This window comes from Pelophylax lessonae (genome assembly GCF_965119305.1).
Source record: "Pelophylax lessonae genome assembly, chromosome: 5".
Classification (NCBI taxonomy): Eukaryota; Metazoa; Chordata; class Amphibia; order Anura; family Ranidae; genus Pelophylax; species Pelophylax lessonae.
In genome coordinates, this window is record NC_138772.1 from 81,216,198 (window position 1) to 81,236,929 (window position 20,732).

At 42.7% G+C, this 20,732-nt stretch overlaps 1 protein-coding gene across 1 annotated transcript in view; it reads right to left on the reverse strand.

The window, feature by feature from the left end:
• Nucleotides 1–3,959: 3,959 nt before the first annotated feature.
• ODAD2 (outer dynein arm docking complex subunit 2) overlaps nt 3,960–20,732 on the reverse strand; it is a 215,893-nt gene continuing 199,120 nt past the window's right edge. The window contains exon 20 of the mRNA XM_082259693.1: nt 3,960–4,668. Coding sequence (XP_082115819.1) covers nt 4,555–4,668 — 114 coding nt within the window. The 3' untranslated portion in view covers nt 3,960–4,554. The remainder of the gene's footprint in view (nt 4,669–20,732) is intronic.

Consider the following 20,732-nt stretch of genomic DNA (forward strand, 5'->3'; position numbering starts at 1 on the left):
ACTCCAGCGGGCCTGTTCTGAGGGAATTCTGGTTTTCAGAGTAAGCATTTTTGTGTATCATTTATTACAGTCCTGCGTTTTGGTGTTTTACTTGGATTAGTTTTTATGCGATATGGAAATTGTCTTTATTCACAGCTATATCAAGAGTTGCATGTCATAATTAATTTTAGGAGGTTTTATGAATGGTGTTTATATTATATGAAACTTGGATCATTAGGGGGTCCAGGCACCTAGAGCAAAGTTCATTTATATTACTAATTCTCTTTCTCTTAAAGAGGATTTGCAGTTCAAATGTAAATGCCACAGTCTGTTGGGTACACCTCCACAGATTATGTAAATTGAGGTTACCATCTTCAGCAGTCCTTTAAGGTAAGACAAACTCTATGAAGTTGTGATCCGGAAGATACCAGTGCAAGGCTGTTAAAGTGGAAGTATCAGAAAAAGACATGCTCCTACTCATACTCCTACTCTGCTCAGCAAAGTAGTCCACCCTTTCACCTAAGTGTCAGCCCCCTTCACATTGGTATTAACCCACATCACATCGGTGTCAGCCACCTTCACACCAGTATCAGACATCATCACATCAGTGAGATCCTTCTTCACATCAGGATCAGCCCCCATCTCATTACAGTCAGCCTTCTTCACAACAAGATCTTCGGTTCCCCTTCAAAAATAGAGTCCTACCTTCAAATCCTCACTGTGGCTGCAGCATCATGGCAGGGCCGGGATGTGGGGTAGGTCTGGGCAAAAGCAGGACCTACAGTATGTTCTCTTCTGAATCAACACCCTGGACCAACCTTGTCCATTTTAATGGTGTGGGTGCGCAGGCCGCCAGCACCATAGCAACAAATGATAACCATGTATTCTGGTCCACCCCCCTTCACCATGGAAATGAATGATTGAGTGCCACAGACAGGGGCAGGGCACTGTGCAACCATGCAGGCTTGGCATCGTTGAGACTGTGATGCCCCCCCCGACCCTTCCCCTTCCTGATACCATCACTGGTTCTTGGGGGGTCACAACTGAAATATGAAGTGACGTAGCCCACCCCAGCACCTCCTTATATTTGGCCCTGCTGGGAGAGGGAACACATTTATAGTCTATAGTGCCACCTTCTTCTAAAATGTGGTATTGCTGTGTGACCATATGTATATATAAAATAGTTCTCTAAAGGAAACAATAAACAGGTAGCCATTGTTTGAGGGGGTTTCCGTAGGTGTTTAACTTCCCAATGTCACATTAAGAAGTTTAAACTGAAAAAACCCTTTTAAAGGCATTTGTATTATATACAGTCACATGATAACATCTTAAAAGTTTGTAGTTGTTTATATTCTCTATATAATTAAATCTTGGTACATTGGGGTATCAATGGTAATCCTAATAAACCCATGGACATATTTAGATCAGGTTTAGGTGAGTTGTACACTCTCCAGCTGTTGAAAACTCCCAGCATGGCAAGGCAAACTAGATGCTTGGAGAGTCTTGGCTGTCAGTCTTTAATTTATATATCAGCTTCTTTGGTATAATTAGATGTTGGAAGCAGGTATCATTGTAACACCGAAAGAAGTTACACCATTCTGTTGGAATGAAGTGGACATTCCAGCTTCAGTATGTCTGTACTGCCAGATGTCATGTCTGATTGGCAGTCAGTGTTGTTGCTCAGGTCTAAAAATACTGCAGAGCACACAATGACAGGTTTATAAGATCCAGGGCGGTAACATACTGTGAAATGCACATCGGTTTTGACATAAGCGGACATAGTACACATATTATGTTTTATGGATTTTACTAGTGATGCATACTGGGCAATGTACACATTGCTGTCTGAACATACTGAAAGCATCTTGAGAACAGTCAGCGTTAACGAACAGATTTATAACTGAATCCTTTTAAAGTATAACAGATGGTAGCCATGCTGGGGGAAGCCATCTTGTCAGCTGAACCATAGCTAACAAAGATACAGTGTTCAAAGTTAAACACATTTTCAAAAGTTAGCTAAGACATTGACAAAATAAAGAAAAAAAAAAAAACAGCAGTTTTTAAATTTTTGGATAGAGAGAGGAAAGAGATTAAAATTCTTTTAGGTTTTATGGCCAGGGTTTAGTGAGAAATATTTGTAGCAAACAGAAAAAAAGCCGCTCAGTTGAGGCAAGGCACTCCGGTGCTGGTCGGATCCGCTATCCAGTAGTCAGGTATTCAAAGAGAAGGTTTGACCGCACTAAGGAGTAGATAAACTGGAAGTGTTTATTCCTATAAACTTAAATACACAGGTGCATCACACAGACATGGGACAGGTTGACGCGTTTCACGATTCTATTGATCGCTTACTCATAACCAATTGTTTAGTGAGAAATATGCCAGACATGTATGTCAAGTCCAGAAGTTTATTAAAAGTTATAGTCAATGAAAGCCAACTAGTTTGGGGGTTCAGAGCATCCCCCTTCATTGTGGCTACAAGGAAAAAAACAGCGAATACAATAAATACACTCATCTAATTTCTGGGTTGTGTAGAGAATGCACAGTAAATTTTCGAAAATAACGGTTATTAACAGCAAGTATTACCATCTATGTGTAATCCCTCTAATAACGGGATAGGTGTATTCACTGTGTATTCCCTACATGTATGAATTCATATCTGCATATTTATTAATACAGGTTTTTTTTCATATTTAAAGGAAATGTACAGGCAAAGCTCGTTTGGCTGTACATCTCTTATGAATCGCAAGAGTGCAGTTTGTTCTGCTCTCCTGTGACCAGTTTTCAGCAGAGAGCGGGCAGAAGACTGCTCTCTGCTGACGTCACAGATGTTGGTCCAGGCACCGCGTCATCACAAACATGGAGTTGGGATCCGCCAGGTGCCTGGACTGACACCCGTCTCAGCCTCTCAGCGAGCCAAGAGCCATAGCCAGCCGCTTCCCACCCCTCCACGGCACAGCGCTGCAAAGAGTGAAGAGGGGGCAGAGCAGAGAGCTGGTGACAGACATCCAGCAGCTGTCTGCTCAGGGAGCTGTCAGAACCGAGCAATCAGCAGTGTTCGATCGATCGGTTCTAAGTGTAGAGGTACCAATGGACAGATGCAGCATTGGACCAATGCTGCATCCACCTAGGCAAGTATAAATGGGGGAAAAAAAGGAATCCTATGCTTCTCTTTTAATATTTAGCAAGATATTTAATGTTCTCCCACTCCCTGTGTTGCTGATCTCTGTTGCATTGAAGAGAAACTGCTGGCTATGAAACTGCAGGATCCTACACATTTAAGAGTATTAGATTCCTGTTCCCATGATGTGCTTAGTGGTTTCTCCTGCCTAGGCCACTACTATGTCCTGTATTCAGATAGCCAGTGGATTCCCTTCAATGCGGCAGAGATTTTGGTGGTGCGGGCAGCAGGAGAGCTGAGAATTTAGCCCCGGTTCACACTTGTGCGTGTGCGGGGTTCGCATGTAATGTCGGAGCGCACTGCTCCGACATTACATGCGATCGGCTGTGCGGTGCGAGTTTAGCCATACAGTTTGTATGGCTAAATTCGCACCGCAGCCGCAGCAAACACCCACAAGATGCTTTTTGGCAGCCGCATCAGGATCGGATCGCACAGCGGTTCACACTTGTGCGATCCGATCAAGTGGTCGTAAACCCTTACATATACTCACTGAAGTGGCTAGCCTCAGGTGATACACAGAGATTAAACAAATCCTGCTACATATGTTGTGCCTGTTTATCTGCAGCCTACTCTCCTCTACAGCAGTTCAAAATGTATAGTTTACACAGCATTTCTGCACTTCAGAAGGCAGGGGGCGGAAATCTGATGTCACACACTGCACAGCATAGAGCAGCAAGCTGAGTGTAATCTGAGGGCTGACTGGAAGGACCCCCCCCCCCAAAAAAAAAAAAACCACAGTGTCATAGGGATACATGCACAGCTGAGGGGGTCAATACCTTTTGTGTGCTGGGGGGGTGTAGGGCCAACTTCCGGAATTGTCTAATGTCAGCATAGACTGTTAGAAGTGACTAACATAGATAGCAGAAGAATGAGAGAGGAGACAGAAATCACACTAGGTGCTTTAGATAGAGGCAAGTACACACCATAGAACACTATGTTTCAGAGATTTACAACCACTTTAATAATTTACTTCCAGGTAAATGTTATTTTATACAGTTATTTTAGCCTCAAAGTCACTTTAAGTGAAGACTGAGCGAAGCTGTTTGGGTGGAGGTGAGCTGGGACATACATATGTAAGCATTGTTTATCTTTGTTCCTTTGTTTCAACCATCCACTAATTACACTACAAATTTCTACCTTCAGCTAAGTGTTAAAAGAGATTTCCTTTAAGTTGACATTAACCTTTTCTGACAAAGGCTGTACAATTAAAAATGGCCATGGAAAGGGCTCATCATGGAAACACCCAGGTCAGTGGATACATAGGGGAAATTATCAGAATTCACACATGCATGTCTTCTAATCCCCCTCCGCCCAATATGCTTAAGCAGAGCTGTCCTTAAAGTGTTAACACAATGTAAAATGAGATTGAACAAAGAGTAGAAACAGTTCTTCTTGCTTTAGCCATATCTTGCTTTTTCATTAGCCAAAGCTAGTCGGCGTATATTGGCGATGCAACCAGCAGAAGCCTCTTGGAGAACGTCATCCTTGGAGCCAACCATATCAATCAACAGCTGAAAAAGAAAGAAAGTGACATGTGACATGACCAGGGAAATGAAAATGGAGGAATCTGTTCATTATCTATGGCCAGCTAAAAGTGATTATAAAGTCTCGTTAAAAAAAGAAAATATAACAAACATGTTATACTTACCTGCTCTGTGCAGTTGGTTTTGCACAGAGTGGCCGGGATCCTCTTCTCTGGTCCCTCTTCGGCTCTCCTGGCCCCTCTCTCCTGTTGAGTGCCCCCACAGCAAGCAGCTTGCTATGGGGCAACCAAGCCGCGTCACAGCTTCATGTGTCCACTCAGAGCTACTTACCTACGGAGCCGCGACCCAACTGACTTTGATTGACAGCAGTGGGAGCCAATCGCGCCATGCTGCTGTCTTAGCCAATGAGTCCCGGGCAGCTGAGACACTCCTTTAACCCTCCTAGCGTTATCTCCTAGTGACTCGGGGTGGATTTTCTATGCTACTATCGGTATCCCCGAGTCACACTCGGGGCAGATGTGCAGAGCGCACAGCGGTGTCTTACCTTCTCCTGGCGATCCAGCGATGATCTCCCATTGCTGAGATCGCCAGCCGTCTGAGATCCCCGCCGCTCGTCCGTCCTCCGTCGGTGTGATAACTTCCTAGTTCCGTTCCCTGCAGCAGCAATGCTGCATGGGAGCGGAACTAGGGAGGGAAATTCAAACGTTGAACGTTGCACAAAACACAAACACACACATAACATTTATATTATATATATATATGTATGTATATATATATATATATATATGTATATGTATGTATATATATGTATATGTATGTATATATATGTATATATATGTATACATATATATATATATATATATATATATATATATATATATATATATATATATATGTATGTGTGTATAATGAATTATAATCGAATCAATAATATAATTTTATTATATAATATATATATATTATATTATATATTATATAATAAAATTATATTATTGATTACCGTATATACTCGAGTATAAGCCGAGTTTTTCAGCATGTTTTTTCATGCTGAAAATGCACCCCTCGGCTTATACTCGAGTCACTGACTGGAGTGTCTTTTTAAAAATGGCGCCGCTCGGCGCGGACGTGTCACTGCGCATGTGCCGCATGCCCGGAAATAGCCGAACGTGTTCGGCTTTTCCCGAGCATCGGTGGCGCATTTGCGGTGACGTATGGCGGCGCCGGGTGGCGCGATTTTTAAATCGAAGACGGCGCCTCACCGACAGGTAAGTGAGATGCCTCCGCAGCCCCTGTATTTCCTCATGCAGTGCTGCGGGCATGGTACAGGACATTCTCCTGTACCATGCCCGCAGCACTGCATCTCCTGTGCCATGCCTGTAATTACTGTGCCATGCCTATACCTACTGTGCCATGCCTATACCTACTGTGCCATGCCTATACATACTGTGCCATGCCTATACATACTGTGCCATGCCTGTACATACTGTGCCATGCCTGTACTTACTGTGCCATGCCTGTACCATCACCTGTACTATGCCTATACCATGACCTGTGCCATGCCTGTACCATGACCTGTGCCATGCCTGTACTGTGACCTGTGCCATGCCTGTACCATGACCTGTAACATGCATGTACCATGACCTGTGCCATGCCTATACCTTCACCTGTGCCATGCCTGTACCATCACTTGTGCCCTGACCTGTGCCATGCCCTTACCATGACCTGTGCAATGCCTGTACTATGACCTGCGCCATCTCCTGTACCATGCCCGCAGCCCCTATTTTGTGTCTCGTGGTGGTCCAGTAGCTGCAGCATTTCCCACCCTAGGCTTATACTCGAGTCAATAAGTTTTCCCACTTTTTTGTGGCAAAAGTAGGGGTCTCGGCTTATATTCGGGTCGGCTTATACTCGAGTATATACGGTAGATTATAATTCATGCGTTTGTGTTTCAAATTTATCACATCTGGGATGTCTACTAGAGTCTTGTTTTGGTCAAGTTTAAGTCAGTAATTACTAAGAATTGTAGGCCTATAATACATAACGCCAAATTTCCATGAAAAAAATTGTACTGCTTTTGGTACAGAATTCCTGACATAATCATACCGCCAGGGAGGTTAATATCGCTGGATAAAGATGGGCTCAGGTAAGTATTAGGGGAACTGAGGGCGGCTGCTGCTGAACACAGAAGGTTTTTTTTTTTTTTTTAATTCATAGAATGCATTAAGATAGGGAAACCTTCTGCCTTTACAATCCCTTTAGGGCCCCTATCTCACATGCATGCATATACAAAGGCCAATTTAGACAAGAACAAGAGCATCCCAAGGAAACTCATACAATCACAGGGAGAACATGCAAATTCCATGCAGGTAGTATATTGGATGATCAGACACAGGAAATAGCAGGTGTCACAAAAATGAAAGAGCCAAGGTGTTTCTCCTGACAGACCTTAATCATGGCAGGGACATTTTCAGGCTGAGTGGCCTCCTTCTGAGGAGGATGACTACTACTTGGAGGTGGTATCTCGGACACACCTGCTTCAATATCCTGGTTGGGATTCAAACCAAAGACACTAATGTTGCAAGACAGGAGTGCTAATCACAAAGCCACTATGCTGCCCAATGGGTTACACTATAGAATACTGCTTAGCCAAACAGAAGGGTCAGTACCAAACTTTAGTTTTGCCTTGAGGACCTCCTTTCAATAGGTTCAAACACAGAAGCTTGTTTTCAACAAAACCGTATTTGGCTAAAGCTTGTATTGTTTCAGATTTTTTCTCCAGCTTGTTTTGACGTGGGGAATACTATAGCTGTTTCTTTATGAATAGAAGCCAGTATAAAGTGTGGCTTAATGTTCTCCTTTACCTCACCGGCTATGTTATCATGTAAATATGCAGCATGCATGCTTTTCCACCACAAAATTACTGAGCATAGAGATTGTAAAATCTCAACTAAAATGTAACTCAAAGCCAGCATGGTCTAATGAGATTAAGTCTATGGGGCAGAATTACTATTTAAATACTGTCTCGGTAGATGAAATTCATCTTATTGCATTTAGCAATTTAAACAACTATGCTTTTCTTGCCCTAATGTGCATTAGGAATGCAATAAAAATAATTAGAATGAAAAAGTAACCTTTGCAGATATATTCCAACTTATAAATAAATGGAGACATTCAGACTGTACGTGACAAGACTTGAAGTTCAGCAATAACTAATAAATATCCTTCTTAAAACCTAAGTCAAGGCAAATATATCAAAAACACCACTTAGTTCACTTAGTAATTCTTAAGAAAAAAAAAATCACAAAAATATTTTTCAATTCAGCCAGTGTAATTAACTGAAATCTTTCCTAATACTTAGTCACCCATTGCCAGCTAAAAGTTGGCTGTAGTAGTGTCTGCTTTGTAAAATGTTCAAGGGTAGAGGGGATGATATAGTAGTAGCTGTCATAAAGGCAACTTTTAGAGTGTTGTCAATTTCATGATATAGTCATTTACTGCATAACCTTTTTTGTGTGTTTAGCTGCTTGACAAGAGCCACCCTTAAAAGATACTTTTTATTACTTTTACATCAATGATATATATATATATATATATATATATATATATATATATATATATATATTTTTTTTTTTTTATATATATATTTTTATATATATATATATATATATATATATATATATATATATATATATATAATATATGCAAAACATGTAACAAGTGAGCACTATGAGGTAGGAGCCACTAGCACAAAAGGTGAATATATACCTTCTAAACAGTAAAACAAAAACAAGTGCAGCGCTAATATGCAAATGACATATCCTAAATGACAAAATAATAGTAAAAAGTATAAATGTGCTCATAAAACAAAAACAAATTAGAAAATGAAAAATAAATAAATGTCCAATCCTCTATAGTAGTCCATGATCCACAGTAAAAAATAAACTGTGATATATTAGTGTCTATGCACACACAAAAAATGCAGTGTGAACAAAAAGTTCAAAAGAAATGGTGAATCCACCTCCAGTGACCACCTCCAGTAATGCTCCTCCACCAGCATTTATATGCGCTCACCAGATATCTTGACAACATAGACCTTGATTACAATCCCATCAGGAACTGGAAAACCCCTCTGTGGTACAGGAACATCCTCTCAATCATGGAGTTGTACTAAATAAATGCTCATCAAGTAGAGCCAAAATAGCTAATATAGTGTAGCATTTTATTAAAAATCGAGGTAAAACACATATACATGTCACAGCCAAAATGGCTAATAACTCACATCACATAGACCGCCGTTCCACAGTAGGAATACGGCGGTCGAACACCAGCATGTAGGCCACCTCCCGACGCATTTCTTGTCAAAACACGTTATCACAGGGATCTGCCTATATATATATATATATATATATATATATATATATATATATATATATATATTTTTTTTTTTTTTTTTTCTATACATGAGAAAGGATTTCCAGAGTGCTTTGTATGAGCTAAAGAAGGCTTTATCAAAGAGCTATTTAAGAGCATTGAAAGAGGAGACTAAAGCTCCGTAAACTGGATAAAAATTAGAATAGAAAATATTAATATGCAGTGTTGGGGGTAACGAGTTACAAAGTAACGGATTACAGTAACTACATTACTTTTTTGGTAACGAAGTAACGTAACTAGTTACAATACTAATATTGGTAACTACACTACTTTACTAGGCTATAGGAGGTAACTACACTACTTTACTAGGCTATAGGAACGCGCTTTCCTGCGTTACCCAAGCCGTGCGATACAATCGTTATTTCGAAGAATAGAGAGGGATGAAGTTTATGACTTTTTGTTGCACTTTATGTTTTATTCTGTTTTTGAGGTTTTGTTCTCATGTTTCCCAAAGCCTGTGTTTATACAATAAACTCTATGCAGAAAGAGTGTCATGTATCTTCTTCTACACGGTCAATTAAGAAAGAGGAAAGTAAAGTAATAAGTAGTGAAGTTACTTTTCAAATGCAGTAACTAGTAAAGTAATCTCATTACAATTTACATAAGTAACTAGTAACTAGTTACATTTTTTGAGTAACTACCCCAACACTGTTAATATGCTATAGTTCTCATTTACCTGGCTTAAAAATATTTTTATAATTGTTTAGTCGTGACCCCTATAAATAAATAAACAAATAAATAAATAAATAATAAAGAAATGATGTACAAAGCCACTACTCATTTTCTTTAAGTAATCAGAACTGAAGTCTAAATTCTCAAAAAAAACAGATCACCTTTTGCTGCAACACCCAGGGATCCCCAGCTTATGAATTTAGTACTGACCATTCAGTTTGGCTTTTAAAGCTTATTGTTTTTCAAAATTTAAAGTCATATATTAAATTCTACGGAGTATTACATTTTTTTCTAGCCTACTTCTATGACTCTGAACAATCTTGACATTTTTAAACTTACTTTGTAAAGATCCCAACAAATTTACTTGCTTAAATTCTGTAATACATATTCATTATGCTCTGTGAGTAGGCAGTGCTGAGTCACACATTTCACAGAGCCTGCCTTCTGAATTACAGAGGTACTGAGAAAGGATGTTTCAGGAGGCAGAGTCAGTACAGAAATCACTGCTTGCAGGCAGCGAGATACCATGGGATATGTAGTCCTTAGGAATTGAAACAGCAGAAGAGAACCTGCAAAGCATGCAAGGAGTCCAGGAAGTTGTGGAAAGGGATGGCCAGAAGACAAGCAGCACATACAATATGAAAGGAGATTTTTCAAGCAAACTTGTTTGTATTGTTATTACATTGTTGATGGTATAAAACAAAGGTGTATGCTGTAACTATAGAACTCCTTTACTGCACTTAAAGTGACTATGTTGTTAAATTAAATCTGTACAATAAATGTAAATCCTGCAAAGAAGACATTGAATACACAACTCAACAGTCTATACTCAACTGCCAACGCTGCCAATCTCAGTATAATCGAACAATTCTGGGCATGTCAGATTTCCAGTTTCCTTCAACTCTTAGTGGTTTGACCCACTGATCCCTTACATAGTGGACAGCATGATAGACCACATAATTCAGTGGGGATTTTTAGTACTGTATAGATTGGGACATTGGCAATTGGATTGGTGAGTAATGTCTTATTTTTTAGATTTATTTTAGAGACCCTATATTAGCAGAACTATGTAACGCCAGAGACAGACATTAGTAAACAGTTGACATAAGTGTACCATTTGACCATCTAACAATGCTTTTGGCTCAGTTTCTCCCCAAGACACCAATGTTCTAGTTGCATTAGGGAAATTGAAGAAGGAGAAGGGTGTTTAAGCTGCTGAATTACTTTACTCCTCTGAGAATGTTCATTTGAAACTGCTCTGTACATTCCTATATACTCTGGATTATTGCCTAATTCCCCCAAAAAATTGGAGATTTATATCCTATGTCTATGGGCACTGTTGGACATCTATTAGATTTGATTCCAGATTGTGTTCAACACAGCAGACAACCATAAACAAAGGCAGCAGATTAAAGTACAATTCCGTGTGTACTTTATAGAGGGAACATAATGGAATTCGCTAAAACTGTCCAAAAAAGGTACTACTTGGATGGCGTTGGACAATGACAGGTCTGTTGAATTGCACTCTAAACATTCTTTTATGTTAACTGCTCCAATGAAAGCTTTCCCCTCTGATAAAACACAGCAGATCTTCTACTGGTACTGACAATGTGGCTGATAACCACAAGGAAATCTGTTATCACTCATCCCAGCTGCATAGTTTCCTTATGGCTAAAACACAGCGCAGAGCTCTGAACTGCTGAACACAGGCATAAATTGAAGGCAGACGCTGCTTCTGTCTGATGTCCCAGGACTTGGGAGATATAAGTGAATTTTCAGGTGTATTCTCAGCGGTAGAGGTGTTAGGCATAATATAAATTAATCTTTTCATTCCATGCAGCATTAGGGACACATAAGGACACGGTTAAGAAAAGCAGGCTGTTGCTGCTCCTCTGTTGTGCACTGATTATATGAAAAAGTGATACCGGATTGGTTTCTATGGGTTACAGCTAAAAAGAAAACATACAGAAGGCGCCTCTAAGTGCAGAAAACAAAAGACTTTTATTGCCAAAGGATAAAAATGCACTTACTAGCATTAAAATAAACCGGCTCATCATAGGATGTGGCAAGGAATACAGTGACAGGTGGTCCCGGGGTGGTTCAATGTGCAGCTTGATGGTGGAGATCCCAACCGACCAGCAGAGGGGGGCCACATGAGAAGGAACCAGGAAGGACGACCGTACTGCCCAGACCAGCGTGGAACACAAATGCCAGGAAGTGATGTCAAAAGGGCGGTACGCATTTCTGAGCATCGATTGGCTCCTTCTTCATGCCGATAATTCAGACACATGGCCGTGTCTTTATATAACCACTGGGGGGCGAGGTCATAGGCGGGACTATGGGTGGGAACTGGGATAGCAGCAGCCCGGAATGTAGATTTATACATAAGAGGCATAGGTAAAAGGCGTTAAATAAATATAGATCCTAAACAATCTTAAATAAAATGATATGTGAAAAAATACATACATTCCCCTAAGTATGTATTTTTTCCCATATAATTTTATTTAGTAATGTTTAGGATCTATATTTATTTATAGCCTTTTACCTATGCCTTTTATGTATAAATCTACATTCGGGGCTGCAGCTATCCCTGTTCCCGCCCATAGTCCCACCTAAGATTCACCCCCAGTGGGAATATAAAGACATGGCCATGTGTCTGAATTATAGGCATTAGGAAGGAGCCAATCGATGCTCCGAAACGCGTACCGCCCTTTTGACATCACTTCCTGGCATTTGTGTTCCACGCTGGTCTGGGCAGCACGGCCGTCCTTCCTGGTTCTTTCTCATGTGGCCCCCCTCTGCTGGTCGGTTGGGATCTCTAGCATCACTGGACTACCCCTGGGACCACCTGTCACTGGATTCCTTGCCACATCCTATGATGAGCCTGGTTTATTTTAATGCTAGTAAGTGCATTTTTATTCTTTGGCAATAAAAGTATTTTGTTTTCTGCACTTAGAGGCACCTTCTGTTTGTTTTCCTTGTACCAGAGTTTGCTTCCATCTTGGAGTTGCTGCCCTAATGCTGCTGAGACACCTGCTTGCCTGTTATGTATCCAATCTATTGCGGACATCGCCTCTGGCCAGAATCCACTATTCAGAGTGCCCTCCATCTCCTCACTATGGGTTACAGCTACCTGCAGCATTTTTCCCACAATAATAGGAATTTTTCATGTCAAACATTTGAAAGCAGCCAATACCAGTTTTGTCTTGAGCTCAAAATTTTAGATCTAGTTTCTTGGTCATCAACCCTTACCCTACGGCTTCATTTCTTAGCAAGTCACGAGAGCAAGTACAGGCGGTCCCCGGGTTACAAACATCTGACTTACAAACGACTCCTACTTACAAACGGCGAGAAACAACAGGAAGTGAGGAGAAATCTCCCCCTAGGAAGGAAAATTCACTCCAGTAAGAGTTCTCATGGGAAAAAGGTGTCTCCACTGAAGCTTTATCACTAATCATTGTTTCCACAACAACCCAAAATTTTCAAAATAAAGTTGTCATAGGGACAGAAAGTGAAGTGAAATCTTCTGAACAGGAGTAGAGACAGTAAAACAAATGTAACAGGGGTGGTATCCCTTCCCTATGCTGTCCAAACAACTTAGAAAAATTATTCTTTTGGCTGGAGCTAAACTTTAAAAATGTACCTATTCCGACTTACAAACAAATTTGACTTAAGAAACCCACAGTCCCTATCTTGTTTGTAACCCGGGGACCGCCTGTATGCAGGTCAACAGTTCCATTTTCACTGGCTGCTTAGGCCGGCCAAACACATTACGAATCTCAGCTAGTTCATCAGGAACAATCAACTTGAGTACAACCAGTCTACCAAATTTGCTTAAGATTATCCCAAGCAGCTGCTATAGCCTCTAGTGATAATCACTGTCTTCTCCCAGTCGGGGCGGCTTCCCCTGCCCCCAGGAGAAGACAAAGGCCAGGCAGGAGGGATTCTGACATCAACACTTACTGTGTTTATGGGGGAATCAAGCAAATTTCTTTCCTGCAACCCATGGTCGCAGGAGAGAAATTCGCTCTGTCAATGGCAGGGTGGATCTGATTTAAATCATGTCGATTTAAATCATGATTTAAATCATAGTTTAAATCACTAGTAAAAAGGCTTGATTTAAATCATAATTTTTCACCACTTCCTGCCCGCAGTATGTCATATGACATCCTGGGCTATGATTGGGGATATCTGAATGATGCCTGCACCTGCAGGCATCATTCAGATATAATTTTTTTCAGCCGTGATTCCCTTCACCATAAGAACAATCATAGCATGTGTTCCCTTCCCGGCACCCTCCGGTGCTTCTACCGGCTCGAGCCGGAGAAGGAATCTGCCGGCGGCGGAATTTCACCATGGAGAATACCCCGGCATAGAGATGCCTCCCGGCACTCTCTATGACTCTCAGAGGCCCAGAACATTATGACATCACGTCCGGCCTGGCAGTTGTAAATACTGCCGTGATCTCGGCTAGAAAGCTGAGATCGTTTTTTTTTTGTTTTTTTTTAGGCTTTTCAGCCTAGAGGAGAGGTGTGGGGTCTTATTGACCCCAGGTCTCTCCATAAAGAGGACCTGTTATGCACTATTCCTACTACAAGGGATGTTTACATTCCTTGTAATAGAAATAAAAGTGATCAAAAAAATACAATAAAACTTAAAGTGACAGTGTAAAAATAACAAAATAAAAATAAAAAAAACAATAAAAAAAAAGTAAAGTGCCCCTGTCCCGCACGCAGAAGTGAACGCATACGTATGTCGTGCCCACATATGCAAACGGCATTCGAATCACACATGTGAGGTATTGCCCCTAATGTAAGAGTTAGAGCAAGAATTCTAACCCAAGACTTCCTCTGTAACTCTAAACAGGTAACCTGTAAACATTTTTAAAGCATTGCCTTTGGGGATTTTTAGGTACCAAAGTTTGGTGCAATTTTAAAGCGTAACATGTTAGGTATCCATTTACTCGGCGTGACATCATACAAAAGAATTTGGCTAACTTTAGCGTTTTTTTTTTTTTTATCTTATGAAAAAGTTATTTTTCCAAAAAAACATGCTTGAAAAAATGCTGCGCAAATAAGTCCGCCATTTTATTCCCTGGGGTCTCTGTTAAAAATACATACCCTTTGTTGAATTACCGACAGTCCCATTCACTTTATTGGGACAACTGATGATGTGGCAGTGACACAACAAGGTTAGGGAATTGGCGGCAGCAGGTGAGTGGATGCCCGCTAACAGGGGCTGCCATGATGGATCCAAAATAACAGGTGCTCTTCTTGCTGGTAGTTAGAATCTTTAATATTTGCAAACAAAATGAAGGTTTCCTATTTAGAATAATAAGCTGTCAGTTGGTAAAACAGCGATGTCAGAACCGATTCAATCATACAGTTGTAGTATACATAGATTTGCAAAACAATGGGCTAAAAGAATATTCTTGAACTTTGTTTTATCTCATGGTGAATTTGTGTAAATGCATCAATGAAGTGCATGTTATCTCCGTTTGCAGAGCTTGGATTCATTGAATGAGCTAACCAAAAATGTAAATATTGAAGAATATACACCCTCATGCTACATAACTAAGCTCCATTTCATGCTAAATAAACTAAATTATAAATCTATGAACGCTTCTACCGTCAGCTCTATAACTTGCCAAGAGCGGACTCATCATCCTCCCCAAATCCAGCTACCAGACCCCGTGTCCTCGCGGATTTTCTGGCCCAGAACCTGCCTCAAGCGGTTTCCCAGGATTTTAGCTCCACCCTGGATGCCCCTATTTCTCCACTTGAATGGGCTACTGCCCTTAAGCAAATGAAACCCAACAAAAGTCCCGGACCCGATGGTCTCCCGGTCGCGTATTATAAGTCTTTCTCCGATGTCTTGTCCCCCCCTTTCTTGACGGCGTTCAACTCCCTTTCCCCGGAAACCGCACTGCCCCCCTGCATGCTTGAGGCCCACATTGTGGACATACCTAAGGAAGGGAAGGACTCCTCCTCCCCTTCCAGCTACCGACCGATATCACTGCTTAATGTGGACGTGAAGCTCTTTGCCAAAATCTTGGCGAACAGACTTCTCCCACTCCTCTCCAAGGGTATTCATCCAGACCAGGTGGGCTTTGTCCCTGGCCGAGAGGCCAGGGATAATACCATCAAGGCGATCAACCTTCACCATGCCCTCTCTACGACCAAACAACGCGGTTTCCTCCTATCGCTGGATGCGGAGAAGGCATTCGACAGGGTCTCTTGGGACTACATGGAGGCGACCCTGACGGCATGGGGCCTTGGTCGTCGCATTCTAAATTTCATTATGTCTCTTTATACGAAACCACGGGCCCGTGTTCGGGTTAATGATACCCTGTCGGATGCCTTCCCCATCGGTATTGGGACCAGGCAGGGGTGCCCTTTATCCCCAATCCTCTTTGTACTCACCCTGGAGCCCTTCCTCAATAGCATCAGAAATAATGCATTCGCGGCGTGCGTTTCGCGGGGGCAGAATATAAGGTGGCCGCCTACGCGGACGACCTCCTCTTATTCCTTACGGAACCCGTTACCTCCCTCCCCGCGGTTATGAAGGAATTCCGACAATTTACTCTTTTGTCCAATCTCAAAATAAATTTTTAAAAATCCTTCGCCTTGAATGTGATGCTACCCCCATCGGCCGTACAACACTGTCGGGACAATTTCCCTTTCGTCTGGCAAAGCGACTCGATCACGTATTTGGGGATTCAGCTCCCCTCCGACCTTCGCCGTCTGTTTATTCGCAACTTCCCCCCAATTCTTTCCCAAATTAAGACCGACTTGTCCGCCTGGACCAGGCTCCCGATATCTTGGTTCGGACGAGCGGCGGTTCTCAAGATGAACATCCTGCCCAGGATACTCTATGTCCTTCAAACCATTCCGGTGTCTATCCCGAAACCGTTTTTCCGCACCTACAAACAATTGACGACGGAATTCCTCTGGCAACACAAGCGACCTCGCATTCACTATGATCTTTTGTCACTACCTAAACATAAAGGGGGCATCGGGCTCCCTGACATCCGCAACTACCACATTGCCTGTCATCTCACCAGAATCGTTGACTGGAATGTCCATAAAACCTTTAAAGATTGGGTCACCATCGAAGACGGTTTTACTTCTCTCGACCTAGCATCGACTCCGTGGATCAAGACGTCCTTGGTTCCAACTGAACTGCAGCAGCATCCTCTGATCAGTTCGACACTCCGTACCTTTAGACGGGCGTGTAAAACGACAGCGATTTCGGCCCCTTTGGGCCCTATGACCCCAATCAGATTAAACCCTGATTTCCCTCCGGGAATGACCCGCACTTACCTTGCGGATCACTGGCCTGATGCTCATTTGCGTATTCACCACCTCAGTGATGGCAGGCAGCTCTACCCGGTCGCTTCTATTGCTCGGAAGACCAACTGCCCCCCTATCCCGCCTTGGGCCTTTCTTCTCCTGAGCCACTTTGTTTCGTCCCTCACTCGCAGATTTCCATGTACGGACTCTCCATCCCCATTTGATGATCTTTGCCAACAAGAGGGCCCCCTTCGCAAACTTGTTTCGATCACTCATTCTCTTCTCTTTTCGCAATCCGGTCAAGCTGTGCGTAAAAGGTGCGCCGCCTGGGAAGAGGAACTATCCTGCTCGTTCTTGGAAGAAGACTGGGAACAAATCTTTATCAAAAATCACAAGTGCTCCAGGAATGTGTCTACTCAAGAGAATGGATACAAACTTGTATCCCGGTGGTATCGTACCCCGACGCTTCTACACAAAATTTTCCCTTCTATCCCCCCCACTTGTTGGAGATGCTCCTCTGCTACTGGATCCCTTCTCCATATTTTCTGGTCTTGCCCGCAATTATCCTCCTTCTGGCGGGAAGTGCACAGGATAACCACACGGGTTACCACGTATGCCTTGGAATTCACACCGGCTCAATTCCTTCTACATCATACCCCTGCCTCACACGCTTCTTACACAAAGTCATTGGCGGTTCACATGCTCAACGCGGCCAGGCAATGTATCCCAGTGTTGTGGAACTCCCCGCTACCCCCGACAATCAAACAATGGCTCCGCAGGGTGTCCAATATAGCGGAGATGGAAGAACTCATTCATATAGCCCATGACACTCCTGCCACATATCACAAGAAATGGGCAGCACCCCGAAATTTTCTACGCTCAGCCGTTGATTGCATTGCCATTTCCTGCTGGCCCTTTCCTGATACTGGCCTCTCTTGCTACCACCTGCCTTGCCTGTGTTTACTTCTCCTCCCCCCCCTGGTGTCGTGGTGTGTATTCGTTTTGTGTGCGTCTGTTGGCCCTCCCACCCCCCCCCTTTTTTTTTTTTTCTCTTTCCTCTCTTCCCCCTACCCCTCCCTCCATTTCCCTCCCTCCTACCCACCCCCTACCATGCGATACCCTCCCTCCCTTGTCCTCTATGCTCTCTGCTGGTTGGCTGAGCCAATTAGCGAGCACTCCCCACACCTCCTGCGAACGCCTTGCCACATTATACCTGGTAGCTCCATTCCCCCCTCCCACCTACTACCCCTCCTGAGTGTGTTTGTTACCTCCTGCATAGAGGGAGGACGTTGAGTCTGGTCCTCTTTATAAGTGACACTTGCTTCTTGTAGCTCCTTATGGCCTTCCCTGAAGTGCCTCCACATGCCCAGCCTGTGTCCCTTGCTATGCCCTACTCCGTTTGGGCAGCTCAAGGTGTCTTTTGCTCACTACATTTGTTGAGGTGATTTTCCCCTCACCTGCTGTTTATAAACTGTTATGAATCTATCGTTTTTCTGTATTGTACATTTTATATTGGAATGTGCTATTTTCAAGTGTATTATGTATTCTTTGTTTTTACATGGCGTTCATTTCATGTAATGCTCTTTACCTATTTTTCAATAAATTGTTTTGGAAAAAAAAAAATTATAAATCTATCCTAAATAGAAAACTATCTTTAGATTTTTACTCCAAAAGCATTTTATTAAAATAAATTTGATAAAAAGCAAAAAATCTGATTTAAAGCGGAGTTCCGGGCACAAAAACAATATTTTTTTTTGTGCCCCTCCTGAAAAGGAATTGGATAATTATTTTTTTTTTGTTTACTTACCTTGCAATTGAAGATCGAAGATACTCACCTCAGAGTACTTCCTCCCTCGGAGCCGCGGCTCACCCCGTCACTTCCTGCCTCGCTATGATTCCTGGGAGCTGAACGTCACAGCTCCCAGGAATCAATGCGACGGCACCGGCCCCGCTCGTCATTTCCGGGCGACGCCGCATTCCCCTGCTAAACAGCTTCTGGGCATGCCCAGAAGCTGTGGAGGAATGCAGCGCCGCGCCAGAAGTGACGAGAGGGGCCGGTGCGGCGCATTCTGGGACAAGAAGACGCGGAAGAAGACACAGAAGAGGACCGCGCCGGCTTCAGTTGCCCACAAGAGAGATGGAAACGCTGTGGAAGAAATTTTATAAGTAAGTATTTCTTCTAAAAGGTAAGTGCGAACCGGGACAGATCAGAGGCTAGCCACTGTGGAATGTGCTAGCCCTGACTGTCCCGGGGGTATGTTTATTAAAAAATGACATCTGTGCCCGGAACTCCACTTTAAATACATTTTTCAAAAAAAATCATCGATTTTTACCCACCTTGGTCTATGGCCGGCCTTACATGTTTGTGCTCAATGTCTGCCTAAGCTGGATGGTGAGAACAACAACCAGACAAATACTGTAATGTAAAATAAGTTGACAGGGGTTTTATAACCCTCCCTTACTGTATCCAAAATTAAAGGTCCTTTACAAAGGAAGAGGTTAGTCCACTGTGCAGGACTGCCCTTCAGAGGGGGGGGGGGGGGGGGAGTGGAAGCAGCTTCCCCAAACATGTAAGGAAAAAGAGACAAAAAGGCACCTCTGAGTGTAGACTGTATAATAAGATTTATTACAATACATAAAAACTCACATGAAAGTTAATGGGAACAAGCCTGTAGAGTGATAAGATGCTCAGATAGACATCTAGAGGAGTGGGGGCAGAAGTGCCCATCCGGATGCTATCTGATGTCTCCCTCTCGCGTCCCCCTGTATCCAGCCGGAAGAGGAACGAGACAAAAGCGAGGGCTGAGACGCACAATGGTAAGGAAGCGCCGCTCCTCTGATGTCACAGGTCCGCAACGCGTTTCGAAGCATGCACAGTAGGTGGAAGAACGTAATGCGCACTCCTTTTTCAAGCTGCTTGGTTCTGTGAAACCCTACGGTTCCTCGAATGGCTACTAGGGGTTCATTGAGCAAAAGCAATATCTGTCTCTAAAGCCTATTACATGTCAAATGTCAATAGAAACCGGCCGACATTTGGCCAGGTGTATGATTGGCCGGCTTCTGCCCAAGGGGCATGACCGAAAAAGGTCTGCCAATCGGGTCTCGATCAGTGCTCTCAGCCAATGGCTAAAAGTGCTGACTGGAGTGTTCTGGCAGAGGGCCGCCCCCCCTGTCGGAAAACAATAGCACAGCAGGGAAGATTTCTGTACTAACATCTGATAGTTAGTACAGCCCCTCCTCCTGAGCTGTCAGTTTTTTTTTTGTTCAGTCCTGCTGGGTTGAATGAAAAAAACTACTAGTGCGTACCAGGCTTAAGATAAGTATTTGCTGACAACAATTATCTTGTTAATGCTGATCTTTATATATCTGTAAGAGAGAATTCTTCCCAATGACCATAAGTGTAGGGTGCATAACTCCCAGTGACTCTCACACAAATGTAACATGAGCTGTAGATATAATAAATATTAGCAGAGACTTCATTGATGATTTCCCAGTTAGTACACTTGCTGTTGCCATTATTAGGGGTTCCAATTTCTCTGCTGGACTTTCAGATTCTTTTGAACACACACCAGAATGCTGGGCAGAAAAGGCATGTTCCATGTGCATACCCTGCACCGCATTCAAAACACACTGCCTTTGTGATCTTCTGTGAGTGCCATCACATTGTTAATGGCTCTTCAAATGCAGATTGCAGTC